The sequence below is a fragment of the Malaya genurostris genome, chromosome 1 (genome assembly GCF_030247185.1).
Source record: "Malaya genurostris strain Urasoe2022 chromosome 1, Malgen_1.1, whole genome shotgun sequence".
NCBI classification, from domain to species: domain Eukaryota; kingdom Metazoa; phylum Arthropoda; class Insecta; order Diptera; family Culicidae; genus Malaya; species Malaya genurostris.
Window position 1 is genome coordinate 26,777,379 of NC_080570.1, and position 24,419 is coordinate 26,801,797.

Sequence of the window (24,419 nt, forward strand, 5' to 3'; positions counted from 1 at the left end):
GATTGACTCATTCGAAAGAAACGCTAGAGGTGAAACATCCCATGGTATTATCGGCCAGGCACCCATTGACAGCAATGTTACTACAACACTATCACCATATATTATTGCACGCAGGTCCTCAGCTGCTTTTGAGCACAGTACGCTTACGTTTTTGGCCGTTAGGTGGGCGAAGTCTTGCGAGAAAAATTATACATCAGTGTCATCGCTGTTTTAGATCCAAGCCAAAATCTATCAAACAGCAAATGGGTGACTTACCGCCATCCCGAGTAACCGTTTCGAGACCGTTTTCTAAATGTGGAGTGGATTATTTTGGACCTGTATTCACGCGAGCAGGTCGTCGGCGAGCCGCAATAAAATCATACGTAGCCGTTTTTGTGTGCATGTGTACAAAGGCCGTACACATGGAACATGTCACGGACTTATCGACTGAACGGTTTCTTCAGGCACTCCGGAGATTCTTCGCCAGGCGAGGAAGATCATCGGATATGTATTCCGACAATGGTACGAATTTTGTAGGAGCTAGAAACCAGATACAGGAACTTTTCACTCTGTTGAAAGACCCAGCCCATCATCAAGCAGTATCGAAGGAATGTGCAACGAATGGCTTACAATGGCATTTTAACCCACCAAGTGCCCCACACTTCGGGGGACTATGGGAGGCTGCAGTTCGTTCGGCGAAGTATCACTTGCTTCGTGTTCTCGGTGGGAATCCGGTATCAGTTGAGGATTTTACTACGTTGCTGACACAGGTGGAAGCGTGTCTCAATTCGAGGCCACTGATAGCAATAACCGATGATCCTGAAGATCTCGAACCATTAACTCCTGCACATTTCCTAATTGGTGCATCACTACAAGCCATTCCAGACCCAGACTATGATACTGTTCCATTGAGTCGGTTAAATCGGTGGCAGTTGGTTCAAGGTCAATTGCAGAGTTTTTGGAAACGCTGGAGAATGGAATATCTGTCACAACTACAAAGGCGAACTAAACACTGGGAACCGGCCGTGAAGGTGGATGTGAATAGAGTGGTTGTTATTGCAGATACAAACCAACCGCCAATGCGATGGAAACTTGGACGGATTGTTGAGTTACATCCAGGGAAGGATGGTGTCGTACGAGTTGTCACTGTCAAAACAGCCACAGGACGTCTGACCCGACCAGTTGAAAAACTATGTCTATTACCAAACACCGAAGAAGCTGCAGGAGAAGAAAGTTGCCAAAATCAGTGATCCTTGCGGTGTAAGGGAGTCATCCAGTTCGTCGGAGGGAACTTCTCTTCTCTTTCTTTCAGAAGCTTGTCATCTTCAGGGTAGGTGAGGATGTTTGATTGGAACCCTACTTCACAACCAACACCGAATACAACGAACGCAGCCACTTCGATTGCCGTGAGAATGAGAGGGATTTGTCGGAGTATGGAAAACAGTAGTCATCACGGTTTAGCACAGATTGAGAAATAGCATCGCACATCTAGGATCATCTCGATCGCTCTCGATCGAGCCAGTCAGTAATTAATCATACGCAACCGAGGATGGTTGCACTTTACAAGAACCTGCTGATCATTTATATATATAGTAGACCTAAGTAGAAAATAAAATTTAGTAAGTGATTAAATGTGTTTGGAGTGATTACTAAAAGGTGTTTTAATCACTCGGTGCTGTACATCATTATCAACCCCGCCTGGTTCTCGGATTGGTAAATCCAACGATCTGGACAACTACCAAAATCATCGCATCAAGGAAATCGAAGGCATCAAGGTCAGTTAGCGGTTACGAGGGCCAATTATACAACATTGCAATAAACGATTCGACGGAAAACCCCCACTCAAATTCGATACTTTTCCCCATATGAGCAGATCGGCACAACAAAAAGGCTCACAGGACCACCACCCGGCTAGGATATTAAAATATCGACTGCTAATGAGTTTGATTCGGTGAAGCCAACTATTTGTATATAGGTCTATCCGGTTTCCCTGCGTGTGCGGCTGACTATGTGTGTGTATTAGGCAAACAGAAAGGCTTAACCTTAGCGGAAATATAGGTGTAATGCGTTCAATATCCACATCAGTTGGAAACAGAAAATTACAGCGGTACACGGAAAGACCGAAATCAGCATTTTGGCAAAAAAATTAGTTGCTTTTCTGATTTTAGTTAGTTATTTTTTGAGACAACTAAAAAAATCTTACTTTTGCTAATTTAGATTTTCTAATTCTAGTTCCCTTAATAATAATAGAATATTTGTTGAAATGGCTATTTTTTTAGTTGAATTCACCAATTAAACGTGCGGTCATTTCTTAGCTAAGGCACACTTCATATCCATTCAACTAATTTTTTAGTTGAATTAGAGAAATAAAACGTTGTTTTCAACCAACATAAATGGTTGAATTGGTTTCTGCAATTTGCAGCTATATGGCGCTCTGCGACCGAAAAAACGTTAACACCGTAATGACTACTAGCCACTAGATGGCACTCTACTGTCGAAAAAAATTTCAGTCGCGGTTGTCTTTTCTATATTGGCAGGTATAAATACGATGTTGTATTGGAGAAAAAGACATAAGCGAAACATATACTTCTTTTTGAACATTTTACTTCTAAATCGCTGTTTTCTTCATTCGACTTCGCGAAATCGACTCTCTCACTGAAAACTTTGAGCACTCGAAAAACAAAAACCGAATACGTAGCCCGGAATGTTAGAAGATTCAAAAAACATCATTTGACGTGTACAATTAGAGTGCAACATTCGAAACTCACTTCACTGTTCCGCGTAAAAACATTATTACCCAAAACCGCTTCAAATGCTCACAAATTCTGAATAAATACACTTTCCACTAACAGTTTACATGCGAAAAACATCTAAACAATTTGTAAGCAGTTTCAACAAGACTGTCCCTTTTAGCTTTTTAATGGATTGTTTTGCTTTGACACTTCTCTTGAGTTTTTGGCTAATAAACTTGTTAATAAAACCAATTTCATTTTTGTTTTCTTTGTGCTATCCTTCAGTATGTTAATGACTGTGATAGATAAATAGAAACAAAATTTCTGATTTTAATAACGAAATTAGTTGTCAATGAGAATTTCGTGTTGGATTGAAATATTGCTGGTTTGTGTCCAGAATATTCGCCAACTAAACACATTCTTTGAAAACAAGAATTTTTTTAGCAAAGTAAATTCTCAATTTTAACTAATTTTATAGTTATTTTGGAAATTTTGTTGTTAAAATCAACTAATTCAAAAACAGTAATATGAATTAGGCGCAAAGCTAATTTCGGTCGTTCCGTGTAGAGTTCTTCATTTGAGGATATTGCTTTGAATATGGTATTTCTAACTAGCATACAGCCATTCAGCTTCGTTTTATTCCAGCTAGAAATTTTCAATTCAAAATAAAGCCACTGGTGGTGGGAATTTTAACAAAAATATTGTACCATCGAACGGTGAATGCGGGGCCTGGTGGGCCGTGTCATAACCTAATTGGTAGTTCATTTCCCAATTCAGAGCCGAATGTTCACGGTAATAATCCCAAAATACATATAGTAAATTGTTTTGTTTGTCAAACAGTGCAAGTCGCGTTTCGCCTTCGTCCGGAACAATCGATAAATATTGATGTGTTTGCTATATCAGGCGGCACAGGTACCAGCAACAGCAGCAGAGGCAGCGAAACATCTGATGATTGAAAAACAAATTTTCCATCCACTCTTCTGCTGCATTACTCTCAATCAACAAAAGGCCCGTTTGTTCCGAGTTCGCTTGGCAATGCATGCAGTTGCCGACGATTCGTTCGGGGAAAACATTTTCACTGTGCTTATGCTTGAGCTATGAGTTGCTACATTTTTTTTTTTTGAAAGTAGTTTTTGGGAATTTCCGTTTCACTAGCTTTTGAATCTACGGCGGCAGCACAACGGAAAATATGAGCTGATTGATTATTACCTTCAGGAAAAAATAAAAGCTTCGGAGAAGGTCCAAAACAAATCACTAATTGATTGTTAACATTTTCGTTGGACTTTTCGAAACAGGCTCATCCGTTTTTTATTGTTTGTTCCTGTAAGCTGTTTGCTAGTTGATCCGAGAAACTGTCGTTGGAAATTGGAAAAGTGACATGATGTTAAGAGAGAAAAAAAATGTTCGGAGTATTAACGTAATTCACGATAATATTGACGACTATTATGTAAGCGAATGGATCAATCGATTCACCATTTTTCCAGGAAAAGCTTATGGATGTTTCGGCATGGCAAACACATATTTTAATGTGGACTAAAAATATATTGGAATTTGCTGCCGATTCTGCTACGAACTCTCGATTTTCAATTTCGCATGCTTTTATTAATAGCAACATCAAACTCATATCTATCGCCAGGCAGCACTCATCAGGAGATGCGCGTAGGAGCATCGGGCAGAGCCCAATGCTGACGAACCGATATCGGGAAAGGCTTTGGTTAAAATTTGCCCGTGGTTGTTGTGTCTCACCAGTGTGATATCCGTACACACAGGACATGGTTCAAACACCATCTCCTCATCCTCATCCACATCCGAACGCACACCGGAAGTAACACGCCATGAAGCGCATCCGAGTAGAATTCCATTCCTACCGACTGGATTGTTCCAAACTTCTATGAATCCCGAGACTCGAACTATGCATGGGTGTGAACGCGTGTGTTTGTGTGCCTGTGTTCTCGTCCGTCGTTCTTGTGAGTTAGGTAGCTATTTTGGTAGCAGAATAAAAACCAGCTCTTCCAAATACTTTGGAAACTGCTAGAGCTGAAAATCGTCCGTCATTACGAATTCCATTGTATGGTCGGCAAATTTGTATAGCTGAAAGCGGCTCTGGTTAGTTGAGAGATAGTGGCAGGAGAATGGAGCCTTTAGTGTCGGCTTGATGAGATTCCAGATGGTGCGTTTGTTACGTTTTCTACGTCACGCTTTGAAACTCTTTTCGTTTTTTGTGGTACGGTACAGTAAATGAGTACTCTCGCGCTTAATTTATTCTTTTCGTTGGTGATTCAAACCATTATAATATTTTTGACGCGAATAGGTCTTACTTTACTTTGGGGCGCCTTTCGAAAATTCACTCTATGCTAGACGTGAGTATCTCCTGTTGTACCGAACACAGCAACATAATTTATTCTTCATACAATCGGGAATATGTTCAGCAATTTATGATCAAATTTTCAGTGCTATTAAATATAGAAAAATAACTCCAAGCTGAACTTTTATAAATTGTTTGCCGCGAACGAGCATTGAAATAAGGTTCCACACGGAAAGACCGAAATCAGTACTATGGCGAAAAAATTAGTTAATATTCTGATTTTACTTACGTCGTTTTCGCTTTAAAAAAACTGAAACTGACCCAGGGTTGTATCATCAAACAAACACTTAGCACTTAGCAATGAATATTTGAGCAAACCTGATATAAAAATCAGGTTCGAAACTAGCTTCAAACAAACGATTTGACAGCAGTTAGGGTGGAAACTGGGTTAGGTTTGGCATCAAGTGAAAACGACATTAGTTATTTTTTGAGACAACTAAAAAAATCTTTTGCTTTTTTATCAACTTTGCTTCCATTTTTTCCAAAATTAAAAGCTTTATTGCGAAAAAGTGCTAACAAATGTATTATTCAAAGTATTGTCCGTTGCTAGCGACAACTTTCTCCCATCTTTCCGGCAATCTTCGGGTCTCGGCTCGAAAAAAGGAGTCCTCTTTTGACGCTATCCATGAAGCAATCCATTTTTCCAACTCTTCGAAGGATTGAAAATGTTGATCTGCCAGGCCATGTGCCATCGAACGGAATAGGTGAAAGTCGGAAGGGGCGACATCTGGGGAATACGGCGGGTGGGGCAAGGCTTCCCATTTCAGCGTTTCCAGGTACTTTTTGACCACTTTTGCGACGTGAGACCGAGCATTGTCACGTTGGAGGATGACTTTGTCATGTCGCTCTTGATATTGTGGCCGCTTTTCTTTTAGCGTGCGACTAAGCGCATCAGTTGCGTAGTAAATCACACCTAGTTGATCCCACCAAATACAATTTATAACCGAAGTAGCATACCCGGGCTTTCCCCACGATTTTCTGCGTTTAGGATTATCGTATCGAACCCACTTTTCATCACCGGTTACGATTCGATGTAAAAACCCCTTACGATTTTGTCTTTGAAGCAGTTGCTCACATACAAATAGACGGCGCTCGATGTTCCTCGGTTTCAACTCGTACGACACCCAGTTTCCTTCTTTCTGAATCATGCCCAAGGCCTTGAAACGTTTTGAAATGGCTTACTGACTCACTCCCAACGATTCTGCAAGCTCTTTTTGGATTTGGCCTGAATCTTCATCAAGCAATGCTTCTAGTTGTTCATCTTTAAAGGTTTTTTTTCTCTTCCACCACCATGTTTGTCTTCGACATCGAAATCACCATTTTTAAAACGTTAAAACTACTCCCGACACGTTCTTCTACTCAGAGCAGTATCACCGTAAGGTTCTGAGAGCACTCGATGCGCTTCAGCTGCATTTTTTTTCGAATTGTAACAGAAAAGTAAAACTTCCCGCAAATGGCGAGAATTGGGCACATAAACAGACATTTTCGAGCGTGAATAATATGAAAACAAGAACAACTGTCAGTTCGCTTTAACATCTCATCCAAGTCAGTCGATATAACAAAACCGCTTACGTTCGGGACGGAAGAATACAAGTACAGTATTGTGTAGTGAACAATAGAACGACCCCGAAATGAGTGAACCAAACGAACAAAAGCCACCGCCGACACGAAAGAATACAATTGTTGTTGACTTCAGGCAGTGCAAAATTCGACCTTCGATACGAGAACTTGAAGGTTTGCTTAAGGAGCAAATGCATCTTGACATTAAACGTGTGCATTTACTTCAATGCAATAAGACGAATAATGTTGTTTACATCCAGTTTTATAAAGAGTTGGATGCAATTCAATTCGCAAAAGACAATAACAAACTCTCAAATGACTTTTACTGGCATCTTTTTTCCTGGAATACAAACGTAAACATACGTAATAAAATAATCTTTCCGTGGACTCCAAAGCCTTTTCAGGGCCCCAAAAGTAACGTAAAGAACTGTTATAGAAAACTGTCTTAAACTTCCGCTCTAATTCCTAGAATACAAACTAATCTTCAGAAACCGAATGGTCCGTTTTCATGACTACAAAACCTTAAACGGTCAAACGGTATCAAATCCGTTAATATCTCTACACATCTCGAATGCAGTTCTACGTCAATCTCGCGGCTAAATTGAAAATATCATCAACAAATTTTCGAAATACATGCCATATATTAAAAGAATCACTGATGGGATTCTTCACTAGAATTGTGTCATATAGAGAACACGACCCACCTAGGCTTTTCATCAATAATAAATTGCAGTTTGAAAGGCGATCAAAACCATTCCATTTTCAATCGGCTTATTTTATCACAACTACCCTTTTCTGATTACAAGGCAATGACCTAGATACGAGCATTCATAATTGAAATTTCGAATATAAATTAATTACCCAAAGTTCAATTTCCAGAAGCGAAATCAACGCGCAATTTGGCCCAATGTTGCTATACACCGTGAAAGGTTATTACGCGGACGGTTTCATCAGACCCTGTCAGCTTGGAGCGAAACCAATCTTCCGTTCAGCAACGCCATCGCACGGCATCACCTTCAACATATCATGTCAATTGTATGGGTGCACAGTGCTGCTATTTTGGCGCGCACGAATTTGACATTTCTCTCCCCAACTTCTATGCGCGAAATTCGATGCGGACTCGCCTGAGGGCGCCATGCTCGCAAAAAGAGGATGTTGCCAATAATTTGTTCGAGAACTATGAGAACTGGATATCTTGTTAATATGAAGTCTTTGGTTTCATTCAACCTGCATTCTATTGAACTTTCCCCCTTTCAAAACTAATGAATGCATTCCTTCCAGGTACGGGCGCTGGGTGACGCGTCGAGTCGCCATCGGAACCATCGTCGTCATCTGGCTGCTGGCGGCGCTAGTGTCGTTCGTGCCGATCTCCCTGGATCTGCACCGGGACAAGCGGGACGAGACGGACACCTCGCTCATCATCAACGGCGTCAAGTACGAAACGTGCGCCCTGGACCTGACGCCAACCTATGCCGTCGTTTCTAGTTGTATAAGTTTCTATGTACCTTGTATAGTTATGATCGGGATCTACTGCAGGTGAGTTCAACAATGGATGCATTTGTTTTTTTGTTGCGAAAAGTCAAACCGAAAGTCTTACCCATTCAATCATAGTTTGTTGGTGTTGTTTCGTTAAAAAATACGCACAATCATCCGACAAATGGTTCATTCTCAGTTCCCGAACAGATGGATATAAATCAGCCTGCCTAAATCACCGGGATGTGGTCGCACATTGTAGTAGGAATCGTAAAATCGTGACCAAAACACAGATTTCTCCTTTCCACACAAGGTAGTGGAAATTAAACCAGGATGATACCGTTCTCGAAACACATTAAGGCACAATCCTATTACCAGCCGGCGCGATATAATTTTGTCCACGATTTGACCCGAGTTTTCCGTGTGTGTATATGAGAGACACGGGGAACAGAAAAACAGATTTGTTTCCCTGCCAAGCCGCTAGATAATATATCACCACTCGATAGAGCTCGAAACGGGCGCAAACACCGGCGAATAGAGCAGTGATGGCAGCGTGACTCTATTATATCTTTTTTAATTGGAAACGCTGTCAGGTCGCCACTCCCCACCTTTTTGTCCCCGAATGTTGATCACAGAGGCCGAAGTAAATGTTCGAAACGAATGGGCGGACGGACGGAAAATCGTTCGTAATCCTTTCACTCGGTACCCACTAAGACTTATAGATCCTCACCTCGACGGGAGGACGTTGCACCAGGGAGCAAAAAAGGCGTGATAAGTCTATCCCTCCCAGCAAGCAATCGCCGTTGCGTTTTTTTTTTGTTACACATGCCTGCCTTTCTGCTTCCAGTGGAGACCCCCAACCGATGGAGAAAAAAGAAAAAAGAAAGGACGGCGAGGTGAGAAAATCCTCTGCTCTGGAGGAACATTTCTACCGCTTTGTACACCAAGTTAATCGTATTTTCTGAAAAGAAGCGAAGGCCGCCTGGAATACAGTTTACGGCTACGAGTTAGAAATATGCTATTCTGTCATTCGTCACCCAAGAACGAAGCTTCGTGACAGCGAGATGGAAGTTTAAGCTTTTTCAATCCAGTAATTTTTTTTCTTCGCGGCCGAGGGGATTTCATGGTGAACCGAGCAAGCCATGATCTCGGCCTATTCTACACTATTCCAAACAAAAATTCTCACACCCACCGAAGCGTCGCAAATATCAAAGTAGACCATTCCATCACTAGCTTCGCTAACGAAAAGTTCTTGTTTTATTCAACCATACCTTCGCTTAATCCCTTTTCCAATCAGATCAAAACGGGAGCCTCCGAGAGTTCATTGTCATCTTCATCATCACCCTCGTAAAAAGTTAATGCCAGTTGTCTAATTAAAGCTAAAACTGTGCCCATTTTCCCAAAACATCGACGAGGGTTTCGGGGAAAAATCAATCACGTCACTTACCGCTTCCGATTCTTTCGAAAGCCTACGGTTTCTAGATTCTATCAAACTGAGTCTTTCGGGTGTGTGTGAAAGTGAGAAAGGTTAACTTCCGACTGACACCACTATGATACGCTCTATTTACTTTAACCCGTCAAGTAGCTACCGGGCTCACAACTTAATCTAACCGACCAGCCATTTACCCCCTCCCACCGGTACGGTTGACGTTTTGCCTGAAAATGAAGGCTGTCATCGACGCCGCCGCCGTCATCATCTCCAGCTCTGTGGGGTAAACTTTTCTGCCTACAATGAAGCCTACAAGTTGTTTGTTCTAACACTTCTTTCTTTTTTTTCTTGCTTTTAAGTATCATGACAGGAGAATTGAAGCTTTTGAAGCGTTGTTAGGTGGACACGTTGCTATGCAAGGATCTTAGATGGGATAATCTTCCAATTCATTGTAGTAACACGAACCCAAAACACGGCAGTTGAGACTCATCTGATTAGTCAAGATACCACACTGCTTTATTGATTACCGAACCTACAATAAAATAATTTCGTTATATTCAATAACAAAATGTTTGCTTTCGGTTCTAAGAAACGATATCCTAGAACGAATGATAACACCAAAGTGAAATATTTCATTTAAAAAAAAAAAAACAAAAACTAGAAACCAATTTTCGACAAGTTTTTCGGAACCGAACAATCTCAATATACGAACGATAAAAAGGCGGGTGGGTAGTGACAAAGACATAACTGGATGTCGTGAATACGAAAACAACTGACATGTTCCTTAACACTTCCGAATATCAATTAGTTGATCAATTGTATGAATTATGCAAGCATTGCCTTTTTATACATTTTTCGAAAAAAACAAAGAAGGCTTCACTTGATCTCGATTACTGTGAATTTCACACAGCGAAAAGTGCACAAATCTAACCAAACTGTTCTAGATTGGCACTACACTAAGGATATTTACCTTGGATTTGTGAAGAATAAATCCTAATAGTTCTTTAGAAACTTTTAGAGCCATCAGCACGGCTGATTTTGTGTGATGTTCCCCACCGTTGTCCTCTTTTCGTTGTTTTTCACCAATGCAAACGACTAGCAGCTGTGAGCTAATCGCTCTTGACGGAATCAGTTCAGTTCGAAGAGGTTCGGAATTTTCTTGATCTAGAGAGTGTTTTCTGTTGCTGTTCTTAATATCCTCACTAATCTTTCCACAGCAAAAGTCTTTTATTCCCAAGAAATATTATGAAATTATATAGAACCGACGTCAGTCTGTTTATTGAACCACTTCTGATAAAGTGAGAGACACTTCTGTCCGGACAAGAATCACAATAAACTTTTTAGCTGTCGATTTTTACACCTGTACGAATACTGACTGTGACTTACTTTATGTTTGGCTGCCCCATCGCTACACAGATCCTTGTTCGAAGGAAGAATTCTTCGCACGAATGCGTTCGAAATCAAGCAAAACGTTTCGCCTCAGATTGTGTAAATTTCTTGGGCAATCATGAACCGATGGCAACGTTTCACTTGTGGAATCCGTATCGTAGTAAAAACTGAATGACACTTACTTGAGATAACAGCCCCTTCAAGGAACCAATCGAACGTGCTTGACCCGGTAACTAATGTGCGCATTGTGCATGTGTGATGGGAGCTTGATGCCAAGCATACAAAGGACACTCTTCGCAGATCCCGCACGGAACAGTCCCCATATCAAATATTGCTCGTGTTCTCGTTTTCACCCACTACAAGTATTATCAAACTTGCTCTACAGCTCATACGGTAGTTCCTAGGAAATTCATAGCCAGATATTAACACTTGTATCTGTCAGCAGCTTACCATACAATAAGATTGAAGACAAAAGAGCTAGCTCAAACTCCACCCGTTATTATTTATAGCATCCAATTACATAGTTAACCCTTGCTGTTTGTAATACTACAACAACAACAACCGGAGCCCGGCTCCTAGCCATAACATTCTCGGTCAGTTGCGACTAAGTGGAGGTGATTTAATATTTTCACTCCAATGAGCAACGTGCAATTTTCAACATTTTACTACGGAATGGGGTTACCAGTTTTGCTGATATTGGCTCATGGACTCGGACGAAAACCGGGCCAATTATTCACCATAAATTTTATCCTCCAATTATCCAACAATCCTTCACTGTTGCTTCATACTGCGGAGATTTGTTCCCTCCGTTAAAAGTTACTCGTTGGCCATCCGGAAAGACAGCGGGAAGCAAGCAAATGTCGACCCTTGTCTTAGGTGTTAAATGACTACTTGCCGTTGAAGTTTGGGCTTACCAAAATTAGAAACCGGAGATATCAATCTAAGAACTTTTCGGTGAGAAATGGTTTGTCTCGTTCAAATCGGATAACCATTTCGGAATGCGTTCGGGCAGAATAGGAGTGCCTGTTTAATCCAAATAATCCAAATATTGATCCAGAAATTGATTCGCAATATTTAACTAGACGTTTCATGTATGTGACGGCCTAAAAAGCAACATTGTTTAAAACGCTTATCGTTTGAAAATTGAAGCAGATGTGAACTGACAGTATTTGTATTCTCTTGAAAAATCATCCTTAATATTGGGTTCAAAAACAACATAGCTGAAAAAAATATTAGAAATGCTCTTTCAGCGAGCCATTTCGCAAGTGGAGCGAAAATTTTCTAATGTCATAATGAACATTTTGCTGGTTAATTCCATCACGAGAACTGTTATCTATCGTTCCATTTCTACTATGCGTTTAGTGGAGAAATTATAACCAGCTACATTGATTGTATTAAACCAGAATTATATTGTTTCTGTATCCACAAAAATCACGCGTGAATCGTGTCTTCTGTCATTATTAAACTTGTTCAGAATCGTCTATAATTTAATCCTGAATCGACTTACAACGTCTAACATTTAATGAATGGGCGCTGGCAAAGTTGAAGGAAAATTCACTTTTCGTCGTGGATACGACTTACTTTACTATGGGGCGCCTTTCCAAAATTTACCCTCTGAGAGAGTGAGAAGGTTTTGATGGTGAATATTTCTTGTTGTATCTAACGTATTAACATAATTTCTGATACATGCCATCGGAAATATGATCAGCAATTTATAATAACATTTTCAGTTGTATGACAGATTCACAAATAATTCAAAATTAAAGTTTTCTAAAGGTTTGGTATCAAGGATTATGAAAGAATGACACCTTTCTTGTACCTGGGTGAGTATAAAACGTTAACTGGTAAAAGAAATAATATTAAAAAACGGTTAACATTTGATATATTTCGTCCATTCTAACCTGCGCAGTTGCCTGAGCAGGAAGTGAAGTAAGTGCATCATTCCGGTTGGTTCAGGTCCAGAGCTCAGTTCCAGTTCTAGTTCAACTTTGAATCAATTGCGGAACGTTCGTAAAGCCAGTTTCGTTATAAACGAGAGCGATTGCGTCATCCTGCTGCTGGTCGTTTGCATGGGAGCAAAATGGGGAACATTATACAAAATCAACCCTTCTAATGGATGCTTCATTCTGTCTTGCCTACGTAGTTGACTCGTTCAGTCCAGATCAGAATCCTAGGGTTTAGTTCTGAAATTCAGTTTCAGAATTCAATACCTGATATTTTTTTTCATTCCCAGAACCCAGACCTAAAATATGGTTTCTCACCCAGAACCACAATTCTGGAACTGAAACCGAATTTCAGAACTTGAATCCAAGCCGGGATTTTGAAACCGAATTCTGGATCTGAGATAAGGATTGATTCGAGACCTGGACTTTGGATCTGATTTTAAAACTGAATTCTGGAACTGAAATAGTTGTTCAGATTCAGATCAGAATTCAGTTCAGAAATTCCTGGCCGGATTTCAGATTTAGAATACAGTTTCAGAATTTAGGTTCAGAATTCTGAACCAGAAATTTTGGGTCTTCAGATCGAAATCCAGGAACAGAATTCAGATCCAAAATTAAGTTGTATTTCATTAATTGAATTCAACACTGCAGTCCAGGGTCATTCAGAGTTCAGGTTCGAAGTTCTAGACCAGTAATTTGTCAGTAGGGCGTTAAGTAGAATAATTCCACTGGAATAATGTATTCCGCATGTATTTGTGATGGTTTTTATGCTCAGATCACAGCATGCTGTGCGTTTGGCTGTCAGCTTTCGTTTGTTTACTTGATTGTGCGGTTGAAATTCTGCGTTTTTAAAATGTCACGTATTGAAAAGGAAGTTAAAATTAAGGTTCTGAACAAATGGCTAAGTGAGAAGGGCGAAAATTGGCGAAGCGGTTTGAAATTCATCATGCCAGTGTTAAAACCATCATTAATAAGTTTGGGGAACACTATTCTTTAGAGCTACCAAGAAGAGGCAGAAAACCCGGTTCTGTATTAGAAAGTGGTATCTCTAATCATGAAAAACAAATCAATCTCAATACGTGATTTAGCCAAAAAAAACCGGAACGAGTGTCGGAATGATCCAGCGTATCAAGAGGCGAAATCACCTGAAGACCTACAAGAAGCAGAAAATCTCGAAACAAAGTATAGAACAGAAGAAGCGAGCAGCAACAAGGGCCCGGGGATTGTATTCGCGTCTTTTGCAGTGTCCGGATGCATGCGTTTTGTGGGACGATGAGACTTATGTAAAGGAGGACTCAAAAACTCTTCCTGGTCCACAATACTTTACTGTCGTCGGTGGGGAGGATGTGAGTGATGCGGACTAGTCGATTCAAGTGGAGAAATTTGGTCGAAAAGTACTGGTATGGCAACACTACCGGAACTATAAATGCAGAAATCTATCGATCTGAGTGTCTCCAGAAGAGATTGCTGCCTTTACATAAGAAGCATAGTACACCTTCGCTGTTTTGGCAGGATTTAGCGTCGGCTCACTATGCCAAAACCACTCTCAATGGGCTTGCGGAAAAGGGTATAAATTTCGTTGAGAAAAATATCAATCCACCAAATTGCCATCAGCTTCGAACCATCGAACGTTACTGGGCAATCGTGAAGAGAGTCTTCAAGACGACTGGTAAGGCAGCTGGGAAGATGCAGTAGTTCAAAAAAATTTGGGCTCAAGCGTAAAAAAAATGCGATGCACTTGTCCGGAACTTGATGAAGAGCGTTTGATAAAATGTTCGAAAATTTGTGAAGAAATAACTTAAATTTCATCCGATTTTCACTGCTTGAGTTTAACCTCGTACAATAAAAGATCATTTTTAGTTTGAATAAAATATCGTTTTTTATCATAATTTGAAAAAAAAATTGTGGATAGCTTATTTTCGATACACTTCTTATATTGATCGTTATTTCGATCCAAATAAAGATTTCATTGATTTTCTCAAATTTGTTGTGTTTTTTTTTATCTAATCCTATACCTCTTAAAAATCACCCTTTACATACACACATAAACACACAGACATTTTCTTAGTTCGTCGAGCTGAATCGAATGGTATCTATTGTGAATCGGGCGGAACACTACCAAGAATCCGATGCGGACCGACAGGAACGGGAATCGTAATGAATAAGAACGCGTACACTAGCTTTTATTTTCTTACATCTAGTTTATTCTCGTGGTTTATATAGAGTGATACTTTCACCGACGACACGACCAGGCATTCCGAAGGAAAATCATGAGCGTCAAAATGGTCATGAGCGATTTACCGCCAGTTACCGCAAATATAGAGACCCCTTGATAATAATAAAAATAATTTTCTTGAGCAACACTGTTTAAGTTGCTACGAACTAGTTACCAAGGAGCCCCATAATAAATAAACAAACCAGTTGAGAAGAAATCGAAAATGTACGTAGCTGTACGAGGTGTCGCGAGCCATTAGCCGGGGACTTGTCCCTCTGGGGATGTTCAACGTAACTGGTGACTTGTAAAAGCCGAAGGAGCTTGGCGTCTACAAGTTCAACTCTTTGGATTTGCACTAGCCGAACTGGGACTAGAGCTGGGTGCCCGATATCCAAATCTAACACTAGATGTAGTGCTATGACAGACATGCGTCATCTTATATCATCATAATTGCTATCCGGTAGCTCTACCTGTAATGTAGTGTTATCAAACTCATTCATAATGCCGGTCATTCTTTTCAGGAATATCCAATCGAGTTTCCGAAACATCACCATAGCTTAATATATTGTCATCAAACTAGGAATTTCGTGCCAGTCTGCACAAAACAAACGAAGAAATTTATTGTTTGCATGTATCCGATATTCTTGACATTCAACTATACTTCAACAGGTTCCAGACACCTTACGGGAAATCGTAGTTACTGACTATTTTCTGCTTGAGAATAAATTATCAAATTATTTGAAGGAAACTTGTTTTTACGGGTGGTTTACAATGTGCACTTAAGAACCTATAATTTTGATCAGATGAGCTTGATTCCCGCACTTTTCAAGTGTCCTTATGTTCATCAAATTGCGAAGGTCTTCAAATAACAGAACAGAAGTAGATGAGTTTCTCGAATATCTAAAATATGACGGCGTATTGTTTTACAACATGTACGCTGATCAGCTACGAGGGTTGAACGATTTGGAACAAACAAGTAGCAAATATACAACATTTGTGGAACAATTGAAATAGTTGTTCTTTCAAAAGTCATTAGAAAAGAGCAAATATGAATTCGGTGTATATTAAGTGCGATTCTGGAATGAATTAAAAAATAATGCTCAAAGCAATTTTTAAGTATCTTAGAATTGTTTCACTCGAATTTCATGCATCTCGTAGAATAGTACTAATATACCGGATCGATTCAGTTTGATCATTTATATTTCGATAATGAATTTCAATGAGTTTCACAACAGAGGTACTCCATACAAAAGATCTTGGTCACATTCGGAAACCTGATTGCGCTGGTCTTACAAGAAATTTTTCATATGTTCGAGCCCCAGCAGAACTAATCGATCCACTGTCCTGATGTCTAATGATGCTGCAGAACTTGTAACTTGCCGCGAAATAAGAATTTTCCACTCGAGGCAGTTAGTTTTGTTTACATTCCTCAAGTCTTCAATAAACGGTAACTAAGGTTTCGATAATTGTTATTCAAAATCAATGATTCATCAACTTGTGTTGCCAGTTTTAGTAGTTTTTCAGGTGATTTCATTTTGACATTACCAGTTACTGAGTGGTACTTAAATTTACGATACAGTTTCGATAGACGAGTGGCAGGTCGTGTCGTCGCTTTCACTGTCGTAGAGGAAATCATCTCGTTATTGTTGAGTTGGCAAGAGTGATAGTGCTCGTACCTTTGACAGCTCCAGTGCTGCCAGAATTGCTGTTTGGTTATGACAGTATCCTCATATTCGGCCCACCAGCTGTGGAATTGTTTCAATTTTGACACTTGAATATGTCGGTCTTAGAAACCATACATTTACACGACTTTTTATGCGTGCTGTTATAATTATTCTTTTAAATCATACAAAACGCTTACGTAGATACGAATTGGAGTTTGAGAAAGGGCATCGATTATTGAAAACACGAGAACCGACCTCACGATGAACGACAAAACCTACACCGTAATCATTCAAATCTGCTTTGGAAGCAAACATTCAAGTGAAATTTAGATTCAAATGCGCTATTATTGATGCATGAGAACGAACAGGAAACAAAGTGCGGCCCGAATTTCCGTGACATTTCGAAAACAAAAGCAACGAACCTCCCCGTTCCCCGTCCGTTCGGTTAAACGATGCGATCAGTGTCATTTTTTGCACGAATAATAATTGAAAACAAACCTTCCAGGCATTCTTCCCTTCTCCATCCAAGTCCATGAATATGAAATTTTCCTGCCAGCTACGAATGCCTTCCAGCTCATAAATCTCACATTTGCAATTCCTGTCACGAACGAGATTCGATTTCCTTACTGGTGCCACGAATGCGAGGAAATTTGTCACATCGCATCGTGTCGGGCTGCTAATAAGGTAGCAGAATATGTGACAGAACATTTCTCAGGTGGCGAACCGTTTCCGATGAATTCAGAAAGCAAACGCGTTTCTCGCTTCACGGCATGTATGACAGCATTGAGTCAGAAAACGTCTTAATTTGATTGATCGATGACAGCGCAATGTTATGAACAGCGATTACTAAACAAGTCAAACTTTGTTCTTCTTTTTTTCTCCGACAGGCTCTACTGCTACGCCCAGAAGCACGTCAAATCGATACGAGCGGTGACGCGACCGGGTGAAATCAGCGAAAAACGCTATCGCAGCATACGGCGACCGAAACCGAACAAGAACAAGCTGAAACTACGCCAGCTGGCTCACCAGGCCAGCTCGCCGTACCACGTTTCGGACCACAAGGCGGCCATCACGGTGGGCGTCATCATGGGTGTCTTCCTGGTTTGCTGGGTGCCGTTCTTCTGCGTCAACATCATTGCCGCCTTCTGCAAGACCTGCATCGGTCCGCAGACATTCAAGGTGCTGTCCTGGCTCGGATACTCCAACTCGGCGTTCAATCCAATCATCTATTCGATCTTCAACACCGAGTTCCGGGCGGCGTTCAAGCGAATCCTGACGACGCGCAGTGCCTGGTGCTGCGGACAGGAAATGGGTAATATCTATCCACGGCACAGCGATCGCTACGTGACGGACTACGCGGCCAAGAATGTGGTCATGAACTCCGGCCGGTCGTCGGCTGATCTGGAGCAGGTATCGGCCATCTGACCCTACTAGAATAACATCAACAACACCCAGGTGTAAATGGGGAGCAGCTACCCACACTGAGTGTATAAAAGAGGATTTCTTTTTCGTTCCGTTCGGTGGAAGAAAACGGATGTGGTTAGGCCAATGTTTTGTTTCCGTTTGTGTTGTGAAGGGTCGGTGAGATTTCTGGGTCAGGGTACTAGGGCACAAAACTGTGGTTCTGTGGTAAACTACTTCTATTCAGTTCAAGCTTTTGTTTTATTTATTTTATTTATTTAGTATTGAAGTATTGAAGCTTAAAGAGCTTTTCAAACAGCTAAAGTTACTACCTGAATAAACGAGCAGAACTCATACGCATGAGTTGTCGCTATCTATGCTGTACTTGTAGTTAAAATTGCACTGCTATGCATTGAAAAATCGAAGACGGTACGTCAGAAACAGGATGTACTTCTACAGTGAATCATTTGAACAAACCTGATATAAAAACCAGGTTCGAAACTGACTAGATTTTCAGTTCAACAACGTTGAAACTAGGTTCGAAACTAACTTCAAACAAACGGTTTGACAGCAGTTAGGGCGGAAACTGGATTAGGTTTTACATCAAGCGAAAATATCATCATAAAAAAACGAAAGAACTCACACACAACGTAAATCCTAGCTTGCTTTGTTTATTGGGTAATGACAGAATATTAAATCTTTCGACATGTGATATTAGATTTCGTGTCTATGTTTTGTAAAATTCAGCTAAACTAGTAGAGATATTAAAGAAATGTATCATTTTCACATTATTCGGAAATTTAAGTAAATTGCGACCCTCCTTTTATGCGCACCTACCGCGACGTAATGCATATATAAATAACGGTCCTCAACAGAAACAATACTTATGTCAATCCAATACATTGTCGAATCGTTTCATCATTCCAATTGAAATGAAAAATGAAGGAAATTTAAATCGTTTTTGCTTGTGAAAACTGAAACTGACCCAAGGTAATTTAATCAAGTAAACACTTCACCCGAAACTGTGTTAGGTTTGCACTCAGCAACGGGGTTTTAAAATCAGGTTCGAAACTGACTAGAATTTCAGTTCAATGACGTTGAAATTGGTTTTTAACAAACGGCTTGACAGCCGTTAGTGTGGAAACTGGGTTAGGTTTGGCATCAAGCGAAAACGGCTTTGACGTTTCAGACTTTAACATAGTAACCGACGCTTAGAATTTCAGAGAAGAATGCACATATAAAATAGTATTCTATTTGGAGGAAAAATATTGTCAAAATGAGAAAATGTTTACAAATTTTGGTAAGCACTCATTCTGAACTGGATAAACATTTTTGATAGTGTTATTGCAATAACACTATCAAAATGTTTATCCAGTTCAGAGTGAGTTCCGAATCAAATCCGAAATGGGCGATGAATTTTCAGTCGGAATTCTCTGTGCAATTCGATATTAATTCCAAATCAATTCTTAGAGTTTTCTCTACAATTGTGGCAAATCATTGGAAATCACCTATTACAGGATCGGTTTTTGTCCTAGGTCCAACTGTTAGTCCACTTTCCGAGCCAGTTTCGTACCAGCCTCAAGTTGGTTAAAAATGACATAAGCAAGTATAAGTTGTTAAAATTAATATTCCTGCAGGGTGGCATAAAAAGTGTTGTCAGTATCGTCAGTAAAAATTTAGATATTGCACAGTGCTCCGAAACGGGAAATGGCGAGACAAAAATATTTTCGCTATTAAATATTATTTTGTTGCAGTTGATGTCTTCACCAAAGTTGTTTGCATTCAACTTTTTCGGAGTAAAAGTAGAGTGGCTCTCGTAAAGTCACTTTTTGTTCTAACTTTTATGTGAACTGTTTTACAAGAAAATCGTCTTCCGAAGATTTGTCAAGCTAATTATTGCGCACAATTTTGCTCAACTAAGATTTAAACTATAAGCTACCATTCAAAAGTTTAGTTTTTTTTTCGTCAAAAAATATTCAACCTTCTAATAATGCCAGATCGATAAAATACGGTTTCTGAAAGGTAAAATAAGCCATATAACTCTTAACCACCAAAACGTAGCAACTGTTTGACGTCGTTTCCAAATTCAAGATGGCGTCTTTCGGATATTCTAAACGCCTTGAAAATCGTTACAAAACAAGTATATTCGGAACAGGTTTGATAAGTAGATGTTTCAGGTCGTTCCTAAATTTAAATCGGTGACTTTCAGTTAATCTATATTCCATGAAAATCATAACAATATGAGTATTTCTGACAGGGTTTGTGAGAAATTCTGGCAGCCGGCAGAGGCTGGCAAGATTCCGGTAGCTGTCAAAATTTTGCAGGCGAAATTGCGTAATTCTATCGCCACGTCATATTTTGAAAGATATTCACTTGATATTCGTCAATCCTACATGTACATTCAAAAATGAAAACGTGTCTTGAAACCAAGTAAATGAAATGAAAATACTGGTATATTAAGAGAAGAAGCTTTGCATATCATGTTTGGTAGTGCAAAAGCTATGTTATTGCCCCTTACTTAAACTCGTAATGGAAAAAATAATACCAATGAAGACACGATTCAAAACGGTCCTGGCAGTCTAGTATGGGAAAAATCCGGCAAACCCTTCGAGCAGACTTTACCAAGAACATGAACAAGAGGTCGTTTTTAACTTCAAAATGGCGACTTCCGAATAATCGAAATACCTTAAAAGCCATTACAGTAAGCATTTTCGGAACGGGTTTGATAAGTAAATGATAACAAAATGATGTTTGAGGTCGTTTTGGTATCAAAGATGTTGACTTCCAGTTATTCGACTGCCATTGAAAACCATTCCAATATGCGTGTTTCCGAGACGCGCCTTATAAGTACGTGTTATAAAACGATGTTTGAGGAAGTTTCAAAAAACAAACTTGCGACTTCCGGTTTATCGAAATACCTTAAAAACCATTACAATATGAATAGTATTTTGTTCTTGCAACTGTATTCCATTCTGCACACAAATATCATGACTTTAACAAATATTATTATGGTATGAAAAAAATATTGCTCACCAATACTTTTACATTTATTTTTTCCAGCATCTAATCATCGTCACCTTAAAAACTATTACAATATGGATATTTTCGAAACTTTTTTTTTCATAAATACGTTTATTTCATAGGCAATATACATAAGTTTTTCTTCGCCGTGGCATCCACAGTACAAAGTACTTTAAACCTAATACATTTCGAATATAATATTATTATGTTGGTATTCATTAGTTAATCTAAACACTGTTTTTATCAATTTTTCGAAACTGATGTGATATATTATCGTGTTCCACATAGAGCACGGTTTTGTTTTTTAATGTGATAATATAATTTTCAAGGCACACTGCGATGGTTCTAGATATTCCGAAGACACACGTTTTTGTTGTTGTTGTTGTTAATAGCAGTTCAACTGCATTGAATTGAATGTATACTACGTTATAGGTTTTGTTCAGTCGAATGCCTGTGTCTATAACAAAGTTTTCATATTTTTGAGAAGTTGAATTTTACATTGCTTGTTATTAACAGCGACTGTATTTCCCGGTTCGCTAAGTTTACTCATTTCAAAATCGTCTCATTGCTCACTCAACAGCACTATGTTGTGATTTTTATAGATTGTGCCGGAGAAAGCGGCATGTTTTGCACATGCCAATTTTTTGTCAGCCTAACAGAACATGCACTCAACCAAAAAAGCTCTTGAGTGCTTCTCATTTAAACAGGAATTTTCGTGTATGAAGTTAATTTTCAAAAACGCGATTCGATGTTATTTTCTAAAACTTATTGAGGTTGGTTGTCATTGACTTAATTTCATCTTAACGCACTGAATTTCCTTAGTTAAGTGGTTTTGATTATAGAAGTGTGGTTGAAAAAAACAAAACTCAAGACAAATTTATGGAGTTTACTCATCACTGGTCGCAGTGAAGCTGGTGCTACTGTGCCTCACTCAGCAATCTCACCGTTCAAATACTAAAACTAATTTTACGTGGTTAACATGCACAAAACACTAATACGTAAACACAGATATAGTCACGATTCCATAACAAAAAGCAATCTAAACACTAAGCTAGTCAAATTCGGATGAAGGAGGTAAACCAAAGGCATGAACCCAGTCAAATAAAGAAAATAGCTAGGAATCTATCTAAGTATGTTAACCCTAAAGGTCACTGTTTTTCCTGTACTACAACACCAAAACCAAAATCCTTCCAATGTATCAACACATTTCAGAAAAGCAGGTCCGGAAAAAAACGAAACATGTAAATACTACAATTTTTTTTCGGTACACACTCCGTACAATGAAGCAAACATTTAATTTCGTTTCAAATCTTTTTTTTCTACACTGCGAGAAATTAGCAATTGTAGATGGCAAAGTAGTATAAAATCCCTCACTTATCGAAATTGTAGCAAAGCACCAGTGAAAGCAATGGCAAACCACAAGCGCGGTGTGATTCGGAAAAAAATGTGCTCAAAATGAGATTGATGTTTTTGCTGTTGTTGATGTTCAAACGAGTAAACCAAAAGAACATATTTAGTATAGAAAGCCGTACGATGCAGTTCAACCAGCGAGATTCCATTGCAAACAGAAAAAAAAACGCGAAGGACACTTTCGTAATTTGATAGTAGGAAGCTAAAATCTTGCGGTTATTCACCGTCGTCCCATTCCAGGAATTCTTCTGTCAGTTTGAGTGTCAAATCAGTTTCTTCACATCAGCGAGCTACCGGCAACACTGATTTTCTGCACGTTTATTTGACAAACGTTTTTTAATCTGATCGATGATGATTGAAAGCGTTGTAATACGCTCGAATTGAGAATCATGACCCTAGCAAATTGTTGTGGAAAGAAAACGATGTAATCTAATACCCATTTTCTCCGCAAAAAGTTAAATTCACATATCCTTAGCACTAAACAGGTCCAAATCGTATTCCAAATACCAAAATAAAAGAAAGAACGATGAAAATAGCTAATCGTCTAATGTTAGAAGCAATTTCTTTGACACTAATCATAGGATGTAGTAAGAAGAGCACTGATAATAGTTATCAGTATAGTGCAACTGCTGTGTTTAGCTGTTAAGTTTTAAGCATTTCAAATGACATACAACTAAAATTCCGAATAAACGATCGACTCTCACATAGGACACATTCATTCAAGAGACACTATAATTATGCGAAAACAAGACTGATTATTGTTTATTTACCAGAGCGTCGTGATGTACGTAAGAATACTACTAGTAGTGGAACAAAACCAAAAAAAAGTCTACTGTGAAATAAATTTAGTGAATGGTACGTGTAGTGATCGGAAGTGAAAAGTAAACTCGATAGAAACTAACGGACAAATCGTGAAAGGAAAACTAAACCTGAAAAGAAAATGTAGAAACAAATAATGATTTATTTATAGAGAACATCAATTGAATCAAAATTGCAAACAAATTTCGTATTATGCTCACACGAAACTCAACGTGAACAATCCAAAAGATACCAGATACCGATACTACTGTTACTAATTAGATTCACTTACTGTAGAGTGGCGGAAAAAGATAATACAAATACAGAGATGGCGCGTCTATTCCGCGTCCAACCATTGATGAAAAACAAAAGAGCTGAACTAATCAAATGTCTAAACTTTTTCCTACTACTAAGGGAAAACAAAAAGATATAAATCGTCAAAAGCACGCGTATATTTTGTAAAAGGGAATGCATTTCCACGAACGGGATCCACTGTGAAAAATAGCATAAAAAGAAAACAACAGAAGAATAATACAAAGTTCCAGCTGAATAATGTAATGTTTAATTAATTAGGACAAATTGTAACAAACCGACACACAGTCACGCAGAAATAGGTCTATGATTGTTCTTTGTTGTGAATAGTTTGTCGATAATAAAACAAAAACAAAACAAACCAAATACAGAAACGAGAAATACAATTTGCAGCTTGATTTGAAAATTGATTGGTTTGCGCTGAGAAATGTTAGAGAAAATATTTTCTTTGGACGATCAAATTATTACGTCAACAAAAGTAATTTATAGCATTACACAGTAATTCTAATATACAGTAAATAATAGATCAGCGGAGACAAAAATCGTAGATCTGGCAACGAGTTAATCAGAATAAACGTTCTGTCAACGTTGGCGCTTTTTCAATGTTCGAGATTTTCGGGATTGTTTATTTGCATAGCAAAAAATTCAGTTCATCCATCAGTTTTACTTCAATTTTGTGAGCAAATCTAACGTTTCGTACAAATGTCATATACTCACTATTTGATGTC

The 24,419-nt window shown here is 39.1% G+C and overlaps 1 protein-coding gene across 2 annotated transcripts in view; it reads left to right on the forward strand.

Moving 5' to 3' along the window:
• Nucleotides 1–24,097, forward strand: part of LOC131435531 (dopamine receptor 1-like) — a 355,699-nt gene extending 331,602 nt beyond the window's left edge. For both annotated transcript variants that reach the window (XM_058603528.1, XM_058603538.1), the window contains exons 5-6: nucleotides 7,918–8,172; nucleotides 17,637–24,097. In XM_058603528.1, the coding sequence (XP_058459511.1) occupies nucleotides 7,918–8,172; nucleotides 17,637–18,174 (793 nt within the window). In that variant the 3' untranslated portion in view covers nucleotides 18,175–24,097. The remainder of the gene's footprint in view (nucleotides 1–7,917; nucleotides 8,173–17,636) is intronic.
• Nucleotides 24,098–24,419: the final 322 nt, after the last annotated feature.